The sequence below is a fragment of the Camponotus vicinus genome, unplaced genomic scaffold (genome assembly GCF_025532165.1).
Source record: "Camponotus vicinus isolate PSW18456_S1 unplaced genomic scaffold, iyCamVici1.0 SCAF_12, whole genome shotgun sequence".
NCBI lineage: Eukaryota > Metazoa > Arthropoda > Insecta > Hymenoptera > Formicidae > Camponotus > Camponotus vicinus.
Window position 1 is genome coordinate 14,307,417 of NW_028141948.1, and position 17,288 is coordinate 14,324,704.

The following is a 17,288-nucleotide window of genomic DNA, read 5'->3' on the forward strand; positions in this document are numbered from 1 at the left end:
ATGTTTTTATATCGTACACAAGAGTTATTCAAAAATTAATATTTTTCATCTATTAAAATATATAAAATAAATTGAATAATTGATTACTTTTATATTTGATTGCTTTTTGTAAGTTAAAAAAATTTAAATTAACAAAATTTAAAACATCATTTAAAAAAGAAAGAGAGAAATATTTTTGAAAAATCACTGACAAGTGTTAAATTATTTATTTTCCTTTTTAATATCTATTAAAAATTTTAGTATCAATATATTAAAATTATTAATAGGGAACTATATTCATTATCATTTATTATCATATATTTTATAAATAAAACCGAGCAAATAAATACTGTTATTGCGTTGTTACATATACTATTATATTAATAGATATGCACGGATATATCTGTGAATGTGATTAATTTTTATACATAATATTCTCTTTCGTTTTCCTGTCACTTCTCTCTCCTGTCACCATTCTGTAGATTTAAATATACATCGAGTTGTTCAACCACTGGAAAACGAAGAAAGCTTTATTAGCGCGAAACGTCACTAGCGGCATCCATTTGGCATTGAACTTTCCATTCCATTGCAAACTCGCCCTATTATCAGTAGTCGACGAACGGCGTTAACGTGATCAGAAATTTGTCGAAGCGGACCCGGAATCGTGCACGAGTGTGTTATACATACGTCATTACTCGCGGTTTACTCGCGCGCGGGTACTGGCAGAAAGCCCGCAAAATTACACGGGAGTTCTCAAACTTACTGGCACGTTAAACGAACGTTTTGCGACGCTCTCGAACGGCTACTCGCCCTCACGCGCTGATGAATCCTTCCTCTCCCGTTGCGCGACCCCGGACACCAAACTTTTCAACTTAATTACGCGCGCGCCGACATAACAGAGCGGCTGGATGGGTTCTCGTCTCCTCTGCTTCCTGGCCCAATAGACGGGCGGTTCTCCGCGGCCGCCTTTTTTCCCCGCGGACATTAACGAAAGCGCGAGCTATAACGAGCCGGTAATAAAGGCCGTCAGGACGATGAAGCCGTGAAGCGGCTTGAAAGAGCGAGCGGAAGGAAGGGAGGAGCCAATTTATTGCTTCACGGTGTTTGTTGGAACTGTAAGACCGAAAGAGGAAGAGCTGGAGCGGATAATCGAACAGGCAAAAACCAATTTTCATTGTTCGCTCGCGATGATTGTGGCGGATAAATGGCTCCAAATGAGTTTTAGAAGAGAATCCTTGCATTTAGATGTGACGTCTAAAACGAGCTAATTTAACAGCGAATATTCAGTTTCTCATTTGAAAAATTCTACATGAAATTTTTTCTACTTAAATAATGTACAACTCTTTTCTTATTAAAAAAATACAATTCTAATATGAAAATTTTTATAATAATCCAATTGCTATCATATGTTTATCAAAAATGAATAGATACTTTTCTATTTATTAATAAAGACAACGAAAACTACAAAAGTAATAATACGTCTCGCTTTTCGAGCATAAAATACAATATCGTTTATTGCTTGTGGTCAAATTGATATCATGTTTACGTTGCCAAATTTAGCCATAATAAGCAAAGAGTTAACGAGAACATGCGAGGGAAAAGAAGGGTCGATGGCAGAAGCTGCCATGGGGTACCATTTTACACGGCCGATACGTCAGGACTGTCTAAGCCAAGGGAAAGAAGGGGTCTGGAATCGGGAAGGGTTGCTCGTTTCGCTCGTACGGCACGTACGGAAAATTTACAATACCCCAGTGACTCCATCCGGCGGTAGAACAACACCTTTACTTCGTGTATGCGGTCCCATCCCAACGCTGCGGGTTGCTTATATGGCATTCGATGCATGGATACCGAGAATTAACTCGCCCCAATCAACCCCCAGCGCTTGATAAACCGCAATTTATGAGATTTGCGTAGACGTGGAAAGTGTCCGATTAACGGAATGAGTTCGATAATTTGATCACCGGAAATCGACATGCATAAAAGTAGCTTGATACGTAATCAATGAATATAACAATGGACGTAAAATTTTTAATGAAGAGTCGAACGAGTAATCGGTTATATAATAATAACATAACAATTGCAGATAATTAATGAGAATTAAGCAGTTACTATTAAACTATTTAACAAGGATAGACATGTTACATTTGGTTTAAAAACTAGTCAATATTTTTTAATACTCTATGTATTAATATAGCACGCATCCTATTCAATCCTTAAAGGTCATATACGAGTCATTTTTACCAATATTTTACAATAGAATATCCCGAAGGCATTAATTAATGAAAAAAATGTTTAAAATTTATTTTTCAACTTTTGTTATACATGACATTTTCTATAGATATGCCAAGGTATATATATAAAAATTTTTATAAACTTTTTTTAAGCACTTTGAGATTGTTAAAACTGCGATAAAACACTGTGACCTATATACGATCAGGAACAGAATAAAAAAAATGTATGACCTACAAGAATTAATAATAGATGACATTAACATTATATTATATAAAATATAATTTACATATTAAATTTAAGGTATAATATTAATAATAAAAAACACATAATATCTAACCCATATATAATTAATTGAAATTAATTAATCGAATTAAAAACATGACAAAATCAGTTTATGAAAATTCTCCCTATGCTATAATAATATAATATTTAATCTATTGGTAATTATATTCTGTTACAAGCTTTTATATTTTCCATCAACGTGATCAATTAAGATCAATCCTAAAAGGAGAGAATCAAAGAATCTCTGCAAAGGAACGATGAGTGTGGTAAAATATACGAGTAATCGAACATATCCTGTAAAATCTTTGGGGAGAAGACAGTAATCTTTATCTTCTAATGATCGAGTCCCTTCGCGTGGAATACCGTGGAGACTTAGGTACATAAAGTGTCGGTAACCTCCCCTTCGCGGATCCGTTTTCTTGTGGGACGAGCTCCGTGGATGGGGGAGGGTTCTCAGTTACACCCGGGAATTTAAGTCGAGAACAAAGGATCCTCATTGCAGAAGACAACGCTGACGCCGGCATGGATTTTGATTATGAGATAGATAGAATTTACATCGACCAGATAGCTTGCGAAGGCACACGAAACTTTTAAGTATTATCCACGGACCATTAAACCCTCCGGGATTGGTCGTTATAATGAATAAAACGCGAGAAATCCTCTAAAGAAGGAGTATCGGGATCATCAAAAAGAGAAACCGAAGTGCATTCGAGCGATCTTAGAATTGCTAATGTAAATTGTCGAAGCTGACGATATCGTTTCATATCTAATAAAAATCAAGACGATGTAACAAGCTCATCCCGTTCGGAAAAACAAAAATTTGTGTCGAGAAAGTTTTGTGACTTTGATATTAATCCTGTTACTGTCAAAAATTTAATTTTACAATGATGTATATTCTAACCAATTTATTTATAATCAGTGCATTTTTCACTCGTCTATTTAACATTCAAAAGAATGAAATATAATGATCAAATGTAATTCTTGTAAATATTTTGATACATATAATTTTCCCTCTGTTATAAATGCTGCTTTTATTAAATTTATCTTGAAAACATTTCTGAGAGAAAAATATGTGTGCTGTATTTATATTACATTAAAATAAAATTATCGTAAAAATGTTTAAATTACATGGAGATATTCAATATGTTTATCATAACATCATATCTCTAACAAAAATTCACGTATAATCTTTGATGATAAAACTGCATATCAAACACTAAAATAAATAACAACATGTTTATGCAAAATAAAAACTTATATATTTAATATTGCAATAACATGCAAATAAACATTTTAATTAAATTTTGAGTTCTTAAAATCGGAAGATTTTCCACCAGTTTTAAATCATGACTTCAAGTATATATGTTCCAGCAATTATATATGCTTTATTCAATAATAAAACCATAAAAAATACAATGAGATAAAAAACATGTTCTTCAGAGACGATTACAATCCTAATAAAACGCGAAAATTTAGTAATATCAATGGAAAAATTAGACTCACAACAATCTAACATAAGACTAAATTATCGAGTTAATATTACGATTGAGATGCATCATCAGAATCATTATTATTTCGCTGAGCCAGCACAAGCAAAATATCGACTAAGGATAACAACATTCTTCATAGTAAAGCAAGAATTCCAAGAACATCGATATAATTATTCGTTATAATTTATTGGCCTATAGACTGATGTGATTAATTTTCTAATAAAATAAGCAATTTGTAGGCCACGCGCGATATCACGCTGATTTTATGCAATCAAACGGAATGAACGCAAATGTCTAATAGCATTTGATACGAAATTTCCTGTTCACTTAATTCTTGGTAAACATCTACGCACCGATACTAAGAATACATTTTGACGAAAATGAGCATAAATAGTTAAAAAATAAAAGAAAATAAAGATTATGAAAAAATTTTGATAATAATTAATTTATTATTAATTAATATCAAATTATTAATTTGATATATTAATTAATTAATATTAATTTTTTGTATAAAAATCTTAAAAATCTCTTTTAAAATAATTTAAATAATCATGTATTATATTTTCACATGCATCTAAAATCGAAAGAAAACGTATTTATATCTCGTATGTGTATTTATAGCAACTTTAAATGAGTGAACGAGATGATAAAAGCGACGCAAAGATTTTAATCTTCCTGTACGTCTCGTTTGAAACACCGGCTTTTATATTGCGTGTATAACAAATGCAATGCAATGCAATGCAACGCAGTTATCTATGATTATATCGTCATCTAATGAGAGTAGTCGCGCGACATTTAAGTGTGCGTGAGGAAAAGTATAGTGAGACTCGCGTGTAGCGAATGATCCAGCATATTTCTCACGGCCATGAATGATGAAGTTTGCAAGGTGATTAACGCGCATGAGGTGTTGCATAAACGCGATCTGTATAAACGTGCCTTGATTAATTAAACTTACTCCACAATCGATTCAAGTTTATTATCGACACGAGCACGAAGCTTTGATAATTACATTCAAATGTAGAAACGATAATGAAGTTCTACTGCAGTGATATAAGGTATAAACACATTTTGGAAAACGACTTCTTGCAATCTTTTAAGCTCAACAATTTGTAATTAATTTAATAGTAATAATAATAATTTTAAAAATATAATAATATGTAATATGTAGGGGAACACTTGATTCATTCCGTTTTAATTAAAAAATGCTTTAATGAATAGAGATTAATTTATTTCATAATTTTGTTAAAAAGAAAAAAGAATGCTCAAGTAAAATTTATAAATTAAAAGATATTTTTCATCATTGAGCAAACTTTAGACTAGAACACGAGATGGGGAGGATAGTTACGCGGCGCGTGTTTACTCAAAAGTTTAGACGCCCATTCTAACGGAGCATAAATCAGCTGTTGATTAAACGGAGACCGAGTTTCGCGTGTCGTCTCGGTTGAACCGAGAAGTAGGCATTTGGCTCGTTTCCAGAAACCCTCTAATTCATCCTCTTCGGCGCGATCCACGATCCCCCGATGGCTCTCGATCGTGCATCACCGCGACAACGAAAGCTCGTCAACCTAGACTTCGGTATTTCCTGCAATTCTATTCTTATCTCTCGTCAACGCAGACGATCGCAGCAGAGTCGTTCGATTTAGCAATGAAACGATAAAGAACGAAAAAAAATATATATATACATATGTATAAAATTAACGAATAATTATATAAATATATGTATATTTATATGACAAACATATAATGTAAAACAAATTTTAAAAAATCTAACATGAAATATCAAAGATATGAAAAATCAACAAGATATGGTGAAAACATTATTTATTAAATTAGCGCGTTCAAAATATATTCCTGTAAATAATTTAACTTCAGAATTTCAGTTTTTTTTTACAATTACATTCAAGTTTTTCTTTAATTTTGATATATTTTCACGACGATCCTATTTTAAATATTCACTAAAAAAAAAACAACTGTGAGAAACAGGAAAAAACATTCTTAATTTTACGAACTGTTAAAAATATATTATATTGTTACTTTCATTCTATTGTAATCTCTTTCTCTGAATCAGCAATTTTCCAATGAAAAATGTTAAAAGGAAAACTCAAACACAAGTCTTAAATCTCCCAGACTCTTTAAAATGTAAAAATAACTCTTCTACTATTTTTGTTCCGTATTAAAATATTTTTTAAATTATTTCTATCGCTGTAAATCTTCTTTTCTGTTGACATAGCAGTTGCTTATTAAATTGAAATCATTATAAATCAAATTTTTATATCCCAAAATTTAGCAAAAAAAAAACGACAATAATCCATGTAATAAAAATTAAAATCAGGAGTACAAAGATCATAACAAATTTATCATAATTATACGATCTTATTATATTTTGACGATTCTTTTTTTTCAAATTTTAAGCAAATAAATAAACGTAAAACGATACATGATTATGGCCCTAAATCCGCGATCTGCTTTTCCGGAGAACGCTGATGACAAGATATTTGCATGCTCCAACAAGCGCAATGTGTGCAAGCTCGAAATCTGGAAAACGTCAGCGTGACGTCGCACAATCAAGTATCGCGAATGCTCTCATATGTAGGTACTACTAGGTAAACCCTTCTACTGCTCCGAGCTGAGTCGAATAGCGCGGTTATGCCAGGAATGCCGAGTGGAAAGTTTTGCGGCGACCACCTATATCACTGAATACGAAATAACCCGGAGGGATAAGATCTCCCTTGATCTCCGGGAATTTCGAATTCCCCGAGGAACCCCCGCGCTCGGCCACGATCCGCGTCCCTCCTCCTCCCCCGAATTCCCGTGAAAGTTCATCTCGCTAAATATCGTAGACAAGCACCTTCTAGCGTTAAGCAAGGCTTCAATAAAAGCTTTCTCTCCCGAGAAATGTGATATTAGGGCAATTAATTTCTTAATTAAACAGAAACAAAATCATCTATCTGAGTAAATCTGTAACTCAAAAAATAATGTAAATATTAATATAGCAATATAAATATGCAATAACAGATCTTTAAGAATCTGTTGAGATTTTGATGCATCTGGATGTAATTATTTTTGTGTAAAAAATTGTAAGAATAATTATATCTTACATAAATACGCCTCAATATTATTGAATAGTCGACTTGTGAAAACTCGACTTTTATTTACAAATTATATCACATTTCTCAGAAATCAAATAGGAAATAATCGTAATAATAAGAAAGACTTTGTCGATAACAATGAAAGAAAAATATGTCAGACTTTAGTATCAGAATTCAACATGACGCAACTGATCGCATTCTTCTTTCAAGAACAAGCGCGTTCATTACTCCTTACTCACTCTTTGCTTAGTTTAACGGATGTAAATAGCTTGTGACGTAATTACTAAAGTATGTGCATAGCATACGTATGATTAATGAAGTCAACTTCTGAAATGAGAGAGGAGAGAAAGGAGGGAGGAAGAGAGAGAAAGGCAGAACTCTTTGTTCCAAGGCACACCAAACTATATCAAAATATTATTCCCGCGAGAATCCACGATTTTCGATCCAACACGCAGCGAGGTGAGATCTGAAACACTCGCTAAATACGGTAGACCTTGAACGCAAAACGTTGTCTGGGCGAAACTCTGGATCCATTCGTAACGCGGTGAGGAATAATGGAAGTACCAAGTACGGCGCGTGGTTAAGGCGACCGCGGGCGCAATATCGACTTGATTACGTTAGAAATCAGAAACTGGGACTAAACTAAGCTCGATCTTGGAGAGGCGGCAGCGGGCGACGACGGCGGGATTACCAACGACGCGAATTAATTCCGCGGCCCAAGTTCGTTCGACCCAACTTCTCTCGCAAGTCTGCGAGAGAACGAGTTGTCGTCGCGTAATTACGGAGGAAATATAATTCTCATCACGCGAAAAAGGCAGCGTTCCCCCGACTTCTGAATTACTCGAGCAGACGGGGCCGCGGGTCTCTCGCCGCGGTATAACCTTCCAAGATGAAGATGGCAGTAACGTGGCTTCAAGATATCCCGCGAAGTAAGTTTGCCCAGAGGTGAGGGGGGGGGGACGAGAACGAGAGGATGTGGTTCACCGAGGAATTGAAAAGTCCGCGAAAGAAAACCGACCTTTTGTCCTTGAGATACGCCACTCGCGGGACAATGAAATGACTCGGTCATCCGTCCTAACTCCATCTTCATATTCCGGACACAATGCAACGTCCCAAAGCGGCTTTTTCCTCGAACCAGCAATTTTTCGACCTCTTTCTTTCTCTCCCTCTTCTCTCTCTGTTTGCCTCTCGGAGTAAAGATCTCGAGCGAGAACTTATCGTGCGAGATTTTCTCTCCCATTTTCCGCGAGGGTTTTCATTAACCGGAGAGCCCGACGAACTCGCGTTTCGCGCGAGAGACAGGACGAAGCAAGGACAGGGAAATCGATGATAATTAAAGGAGCCTTTGATAAGAAAGGAGTCTCGCGCGCGCGTCTCGCTTCTATCTCGCGGAAGAAATATCGCGCGTTATAGTATGATGTATGATACGTCGTATGTATCGTGTACTCGTCGGCGATCCTGGAGCCGTGTTTCGAACGAGCGGGAAGCGTATTCGCGCGCGCGCGCTCTTATCGTCAGGCCAAAGCCGTTTGTATACGTAAAAGCTGCTTACACACGCGAAGGCTCCCGCATGCGAGCGGGGTCTTTACAAATGCTGAATCCTCGCGCACGCCAAGTCCTTCGCAAACGAGAAGAGAGAACCTCGGCACGCTCACCAAGAGTCCCGGCACATGCGAGATCCTTTGAAATACGAGTGTTCCGTATACATGCGAGATCCTTGCACGCGCGAGCACATTTCCGGATGATCGCCTGCTTTAGGAATGCGAACAAAACTATGTAACAAAGAGACGGCGGTGGTTCTCTCGAAGCCGTTTCGGCGCGTTTTAAATGACCGTTATATTGTTTCGCGTTAATCGAGGATTTTACGATCACCGAGAAGTTTAATCCGATATCGTTATCATAAATTAACGGGACACGTATACCTTCCATACACGTTCACGATTCACGAATATTCGGCAGAAATCTCGGGTGAATATAACTTTTCTTTAGTCTTCCCCGTTATCGTAAATAGTACGTGACGCGCGCGCGCGAGAGCACATTGACGTATAACATCGTCCAACGCGACGGTGGATCGCTGATTACGACTTCCGTCGAGGGCCATTCACATCACATCTCGTGCGATGCGCGCACGAGAGGGAAAGAAAACTTTCGCAATCGTCTTGCAACAATTTCGCGCGGAATATTGAAGTCTACGTCGAAGTCTAAATTATCTTCGCTATTTATATTTGGCATTTATTTGTTGGAAAAAATTCTGCGTCGTGCCCACACCTTAATACAGGACTATAAAACGTTAACTCTTTATTTGCATTTAAATACAAAAAAAATTCGAAGATAAAAGATACAGATGCGTGCATATTTTTATTAAAATAAATACTATTATTTTAATATTTCCAAAATTAGTTTCCCGCACTTAAAACTGCCTAAAAAATTTCAAAATTATAATAAGTATCGTTCATTATATATGTTTGATTAAATTGTTATCTAAAGACAATACACTATAAAAAATTATATTAATGCTAAATGAAACTATGCGAGAGTTGATATGAAAATTACGACGCGTTTTAATCATTGGAGCTTAACAATCTCTAGAATGACGCATAGCAATCTATATAAATCTATCAGACTATAACAGATTAATGCTCATGGACAGAATTATCTGGATATCAAGATGAGTCATGTTTTTCGTCTGTAACTCGTTTTAGAATCACATTCAACGGTATTTCCTCTATGCAAATGTTCGGAATTCCGGGAAATGATGACGCAATGCGTCGTATTTCCTCCTAATAGAGTATGCAATACGACCAAAGAAAAGGTCGATAGCGTTTTTGTAGTTGGAATATATTGCGATGATAAAAAACGCGAAAAGAAAAGTAAACAATCGATACGATAATATTTGACATTTGAGAAAACATATTCTTGTCTCTTTAAGAAATAGCACGCGATATCGATATTATTATACCGCGAGACAGATTTATCATTTTTATGTCGAAGAGTTTAAACGAGATAAGATTATTGTGCATATATTGACTTCAAAAACAGGAATTGATTAATTTACATAATGTTATCATAACAATTTAGTATAATGACGCAGACGCGAGTTCAGTTCTGAATGAAAATGCTGTAAAAACCGTTCGTGTGTTATTTTACACGTACTTTGTATATATTTTGTTTACAATTTTATGTATCTCTGCATTTTCTGTGCAATTTATTAAATCGATTTTGACTATGAAATTTCAAATTTTGAAATAATTATTTTTATATAATCCCTATGTTGTATGTACATTGTACATATAAATCAAATATATTAATACATATTGTACATAAATCAAATATGTTACGAGTCAAAATAAAAATAAAATTTTATAGTACATTATTTGATCGTTTCTTTTTCACTCTTTTTATTTACGTTTAATAAGAGGAGATATATGACGTATAATAAAAGGAATACTACGTATATTCGTAGACAATAATTTTTATTACATGGGGAAAGATAAACGTTTCCAAAATATTAAAAATTCTATTATTTCTTATAGTTAATCTACAAAATACACAATATATAATACACTGTATATAATTTTCTCTAAAATTTATTAAAAATTTATTTTGAATTCTATGGAAAATTTTGTACGCGACGAAAAATTGCTTTTTACAAAAGCAATTTTCAAGGAAAGAGATTGAGTGAAAAAAAAGCGCGGCAAAATAATGACACTTGCGTGCGTCTCGTGGATAAAATTAAAATCCGAAAAAAACGTCATTCTTCGGAAAAGTGACGGTTTTAATATTTTTCTCGTATAGCGCGTCATTCGGAGAAACTAAATCTTCAACCGCGCGAGAGAGAGATTTCGCGATGTCAGAAACATATGTATTGTATAATACGATTTCTCTCGCGTATATTCGCGGCCACTATTTCGCTCGACCGTTTCGAAGAGGCGCGTAGAAACACGCGACAAGCGGGCTCTTCGTGAAAGGATGATTCACGAGAGAGACACACACACGCGCAAAGAGCCGTCGCGCGTACGCACCCGTCCAAGCACTCACACGCGCGTAGCAACTACGCACCGTATATACATACGCACACGCACACATACGTATTCGCATCCTGTCGCGAAACGCAAGAGACGCACGCATTGTCAGAAATGAAGCGTCGAGACTTACCGCTTTCGATGTAGGGAACCAGCAACAGCAGCAGCAGGAAGAGAACGTATCCGCACGTGTCACTGATCATCGTAACACTATATCCCTCGCTGCAGTCAGGACACGCCGCGCTGGCTACCTGGCGTCGATCGGCACCACCTTCGCGAGTATCCGCGACCTCGCCAATACAAAACAAACGGCGTGACGCGACGTGGTCGCCAGCAACAGGACGACGATGACGACGACGACGACGACGACACAACGAACGAACGACGAGCGGACGAGGAGAACGCGCGCTATTATCCTGCCCCAACCTTCCCTTTTCACTTGTTTTTTCCCTTGCCTTCCAGCAAGCACCGCACACACCACAGCGCACAATGTCTCGATCACAACGGGAGGGACGATGACGCGTCACGCTCCGCTCGCTCGCGGCCGATGACGATGTATAACCGACGTGAACAACGGCTGGAGGACGCGGACGATCGGCTGCTGCGTTCGACACGAAGGCCGCCACGAACGAATATGAACGCAGCGCGCGTCTCTTTCTCTCTCTTTCTTTCTCCTCTTCTATCCCTCTTTCTCTCTCTCTCTCTCTCTCTTTCTCTTTCTCTCTCCGTCGTTTCCGGAGCACGGCAAGGTTTACGCCATCATTTTCCCCGTCGAGATCACGCTAGCACGCGGACGATGCACGATCATCGCCGACCGACACACACGCGCACTACCAACTTGTTCCGCCCCTCGTCGTCTCGCGACTAACTTCAGCTGGCTGGAGATCGTTCGCTCCTTTCGTTCCTCGACTGCTCGCTTTCCCCGCTGCTTCACGGCGCCCCGTTCCGCGTCGATGACAGCCCTTCTCGCTCGCAAACAGCTGACGGCTCCCCCCGACTGTTGTTCGCTCCTTCACGCACAACGCGACGACGACGACGGCGATGACGACGATAACGGTCACTCGGTATTTAGCAAACGCATCGTAGCGGCAACAAAACACGCGCACACACACACACTGATGAGCGGGCACTGTGAGCGCACGCACGTATCACCCCACCGTCGCTACCGATACACCAGTCCTACCACCGCCGGGACCCTGTACTTCCCTACCCAACCGTCTACGTACCTTGCGACGTACGTGCGCGATGCGAACTGCCTCACTGTCTCCGGGCGCCCGAGAAACGACGCCGTCAGGTGGCGACACGTACCGCTCGCCGCGACCTCCATCGTTCTCTGTGACGGTGACGTCACGCGACATTGACGCGACACCGTGGCTGCGTTATGCGCAACAGCGTTCGATTTACTCGCCGCGTTTGTGTTTGTATATTTGTATACAAGAGTATATATGTTACGTGTCGTTTTCTATTATTATAATAATATATTTTGAAAAGTAGTGTCGAAGATTTCTCATTTCACAATACATCGAGTTTCATAATGGCTTCTGAAATACAAGCGATTAAATACATGTAAGTAGAATACGATTACAAGACACTTCCCGCTTTTATTAAGCGCAATTTTATTTCGTTTTTATGGCATCATCTCTCTTGCTTTAGTCTCTTGCTTTTAGTTTTAAAATGCAAAATTAATTCGTATTACGCATACGTACGTTCGATACATTTTCTAAACTTGAAACTATATAAATTCCATTCAAACAACTGATGTGTGTATTAAAGAAAGATAAATGGTGCTATATGATTCGAGAAATATGATAAGAGAAAATATAATCTTGCATACGCAGAGAGATGTCTGTCGCGAATTGCATGTTATATTTGAATTTTTGAAATATCTCGTGGAAATAAAATTTCTGAATTTAAAAAAACGTTTATTATACTGAAATGTATACTTTTTATATGACAAATGTGTTGAAAATCAAGTATTTTATAAAAATATTTCAGTTTCCTCACTTCTTCTTTCATGATAATTTCAGTTTGTAGTAAATGAAAAAATTAAAAGAAAGTATTCTATAAATTATTTAATTATTTCTACTTCTTTACGTTTTGTAAAATTATGTAATTTCAATAAATAAAAAATTAATCAAATTAAATTGCCATAACAATATTGTAACGATTTATCTCTCTTATTTTTTTAATTTATCATAAAAACACGAAATATAAATCATTAATAAAAAGATTAGATGGATATTTTAATATTAAATTTAATATAAAGTTTTATAAATAATTTTATAAAGTAAATATGAATCCTTTTAATTAAATAAACAATAAATTGTATTTTATTTATACATATATATAAAATCTCTAAGTGATATGATATACATATATAAAATTGCATATTACATAATTAAAGAATTGAATCTTTAAAGGAATATTTTTAACTAGAAAATAAAAATATTGTACACAATTCGAAATTTTTAATATAAAATTTTGCAATGAAATATATGATAGTTATTGATAAATTAAAATTTATATTTTTTTTGTATTGAAAGTATTTTTGATCTCTCGGTAGTTTTTAATAATGAATGAAGGCGTTTTGACAGTTTTGGTTAAAAAGTAAAAATTTGCTAATGGATACGATATTTCAATATGGCAAAATAAAGAAATCATATCAATTTTATTTTTTGATCAAAGATAAAAAAGAATAAAAACACAATATGTGATATGAAGTCATGTCAAACATTATTTATTAATATTATCTCATTCGCTTATCCAAGTGCAACACGTCAATTTATGAAAAGTAACCTTTTTTAATTCTGTCTGCTTAAAAATTAAATTAATTAACTAAAGTAATAAACCTACATATTTTTATCTACATTATTCTTTCTTTCTCAGAAAGCTATTATTCGATGCAAACGTGGAACAATCTGAATAATCTTTACTATCGAATACTACGTATTTAATTGAAGAAATAATTACTCCAATAATTAATTCTTAACGAATGGAACCTCAGAAAATCGGATTAGATGAAAATGCGTCCGATTGTGAATTCGGATGAATCCGTAACAGCAGATCGATCCGTAAACGTCGTTCGGTACATCGATCATCCATCACGACACCCTAAGGAACAAATATCTGGCACGAAAAATGCACAAACGGAATACGAAACGCATTTATTGCAAAATGCTGCCCATTCCTCGACATATAAATCTAACAGTAAGCAATGTACATCCAACTCTTTGTGAATCAAACTGAAAAATAACTCCATTTCCGCTTTTACATCGTTTCCGTTTTCAATTTTCTGTATTGCGGATGTCGTTTTTCTTTTCGTTTTGTTAAAATAGATCCGAATGTAATATATTAAAAACGATATAATAATAATACATCAAAATAAACGAAAATAATAGATACAGTGAGTAGAAATAAATTTAAATAATTAAATTACAGAAAATTCTCGTAATATTAATCATCGTTTTTCCTCCCTATTAAACTAATTTCCATTTAATAATCGTTATCATTTTCGCAATCCTTTATCATTATCAGATCAGGACTAATCATTGTATCACAATTTATTGTATCGCAGCGATACCGTTAGATCGACATAATCCCGTTTATCGTGAACGGCGTGTCAATGGCGTAGTGGAAAATCAATCGGACGTCTCGAAGGACTCTGAGCAAAGGGAGCAAAAACATATAGGTGTCGACACGCGCGATATCGATTTCTTATATAGGTATAGATCGAAATCCTGTGTTCCCAAGCTGCATCTATGGTGTGCGAGATTGTGTCGTAGGAAGAGAGAATATTCCGAACGCGTTCTGGGAGAGCCGTCGAGATGGTTTCTTGAGCACATGAGAGAGCGAAGCAGAGAGTGCGCGAAACTAGACGACGTAGCGGTCACTGGTGTATCAGCCACTCTGCACCGAGAACCGATAAGCCGTCGAAGTGCCCCGAGGAAATTCAAGAGAGGTCGTAAACAGGACGAAGCGGTGGAAGTTACCGATAAGGATGTTTTCGAGGGAATCAGAGAGGAGAGAAGGAAAAGAAAGAGGAAGGAGAAGGAAAGAAGGGAGAGGAAAGAAAGACGTAAGTGGGAAGAGCGAATGCCGCATTTTATCGTGGATACGCACTTGGTAGCGCGCGACGACGACCTGGAAGTCCCCGAGGATCACGTCCTGGGGAAACCACCTTTACCGCTCACCGACTTCACGAAGAGCTGCTGTTACTTGTGCGCCCAGAACACGCTGGCGATCGCAACCGCTAGCGCCAAACCGGAGCAGTCCGACAAGGGTGTCCAAGTTTCGGCTCATAAATTTCACGCGGAGACACCCCCGAAGCTCGACAAGAGCTGCAGCCCGATACTGCTGGTGCGCACCATGCAGTCGTCCGTCAAAGTGAGGACACGCGAGACCAGCACGCTCTGTCCCGGTACAAGCATGGTGGAGCGCAGAGAAACGGAGCCGAGGTCGAAGAAGCGCAAGAAGTTCAACGTGTTCCTGGGGTTGACGCGGACGAAGTGCCCGGCGGGACGACGTACCTGCGAGATTGATAAAGCCGTGGTAGCTAGACGCGATGATAATGCGGAGAAACGCGAGCCGAGAAACGTGAAGTGTTGCAGGGAGAAGAACGCTTGATGCATGAGATATATCGGAAATTTATTAATTATGATGCTTATTATTCGGTGAGGAGGAAATAATTATACGTATCATTATCTCTCGACTCTTGCGCGTAATCCTATTATTTTACATGATATTCAAGATTCGTGATTTTTATCAAAATCTGTAATTACGCTGCATTATTGAAAATTTCATTTTTATCAGAACCTTCTTTCTACTCGTAGAAAATTTAAAAATAAAGTATTTATTTATTTACTTTTTCTGATAAAGAAACAAAAGCTTACGCAGTAAGTATAATTTATGGATGGAAAAGAGGAGAGAGAACCACTCGTGTATTAAACACACTCTTCGATACTATTTTATATTTTTGTGTGTGTTCCATAATTCACGATTTAGTTCTTCTTCATTTTTAAACGGCATTTTGCTGCGATTCACTCATAAACTTTATATAGAGATGCGCGACCCTAACTTGAGTATATTTAAATTGCACGTTGCATACGCGAATAACTTCGATAACACATGTAATGCTACAGCTTAGCTTATATCTCTACCAATAAATTATATCTTTCTGTGTAAGCTTGATTTCATTTACACGCGCGTACACCATAAACAAAAGATACGACTTGTTAAATTATGCACAAGTTAAAGTTAGTTAAAGCAGCGAGTTCTAACGCACGTACACATTATTCTTTCATTGGACACAAAATCTCATTCTTTCTGCTTTTCTCATTCTTTATTCTCCCGCCTTCAACGACCTTTCTTCGTCATGATTCTCGTGAAGTTTGATAGACGATAAGAAGTCTCCTTTTTATCTCGCTCTTTATTAAAGATAGTAAAGTGCAGCGTTTTTCCTTAGAAGCCTTTAAGTCTTTCAATTATATTGCTCCTTCGTACCTCGTTCCATAAGATTTGCGAGAAAGCAAAGATTCTCTTTATGGTTATTAAAAGAAAAAGACATTGTTGAAATTTCGAGCAAGAGAATATTATAGTAATTTTTTAAAATCTTTCATAATAAAAAAAATTGCCAAGTATTTAATTATTCATTCATTTCATTTTTTTCAGTTATTTAATTAATTATTCATTTTAATAAATATTATTACAGTACATATTCAAAAAATGCGAAAATTGAAGATATAGTTTTATTTTAGATTTTCTTATAAATTTTCTTTTATACTGCGCAAATATAAAGTTATAATTATGAAAAGGGTAACCAATATTTTTTTTATATAAAAATGAAAATACGATTATGTTTATAGATATTTTATACGAAAATCAAAAGAAATAATGGAGAATATATATATTTAATTCTAGCTTTTTTGTTCGTGTGAGAAATGCAAGATAAAATTCTTTTTAACATATATTTTTGCACGTCTTACGCAAAAATATTTGCACGCAAAAAACACTTAATATATGTACAAATAAATTTTTAAATTTCACTCCAAGAATGCTCGAAACTTCAACAGAATGAAAAAAGTAGATGCGAGACATCAGGTACTCCGTCTATATCAACGTCACATTTTCATATCGTTTTCATATTATTTTCACGTGTTCCTTACATAACATTTCCGTACAGCCATTTATGTCACTTT

At 36.3% G+C, this 17,288-nt stretch overlaps 2 protein-coding genes across 5 annotated transcripts in view; one reads left to right on the forward strand and one right to left on the reverse strand.

Moving 5' to 3' along the window:
- The window catches only part of Kuz (zinc-dependent metalloprotease kuz), a 112,274-nt gene extending 100,399 nt beyond the window's left edge, over positions 1-11,875 (reverse strand). For 2 of the 3 annotated variants that reach the window (XM_083085570.1, XM_083085569.1), the window contains exon 1: positions 11,228-11,435. In XM_083085570.1, the coding sequence (XP_082941696.1) occupies positions 11,228-11,297 (70 nt within the window). In that variant the 5' untranslated portion in view covers positions 11,298-11,435. Of the gene's footprint in view, positions 1-11,227 lie in introns of all 3 variants that reach the window. The other variant, XM_083085571.1, reaches the window with a different exon arrangement.
- Positions 11,876-12,486: 611 nt separating this feature from the next.
- On the forward strand, positions 12,487-16,795 carry LOC145963525 (uncharacterized). 2 transcript variants are annotated; one of them, XM_083085574.1, is made up of 3 exons: positions 12,487-12,660; positions 13,981-14,301; positions 14,669-16,795. In XM_083085574.1, exons 2-3 carry the CDS (start codon positions 14,112-14,114, stop codon positions 15,715-15,717), a joined length of 1,239 nt encoding a protein of 412 aa, XP_082941700.1. In that variant the 5' UTR covers positions 12,487-12,660; positions 13,981-14,111; the 3' UTR covers positions 15,718-16,795. The 2 variants fall into 2 exon arrangements, with proteins under 2 accessions (XP_082941700.1, XP_082941699.1); XM_083085573.1 differs by lacking the exon at positions 12,487-12,660 and adding an exon at positions 13,668-13,885.
- The last annotated feature ends 493 nt before the right edge of the window (positions 16,796-17,288 follow it).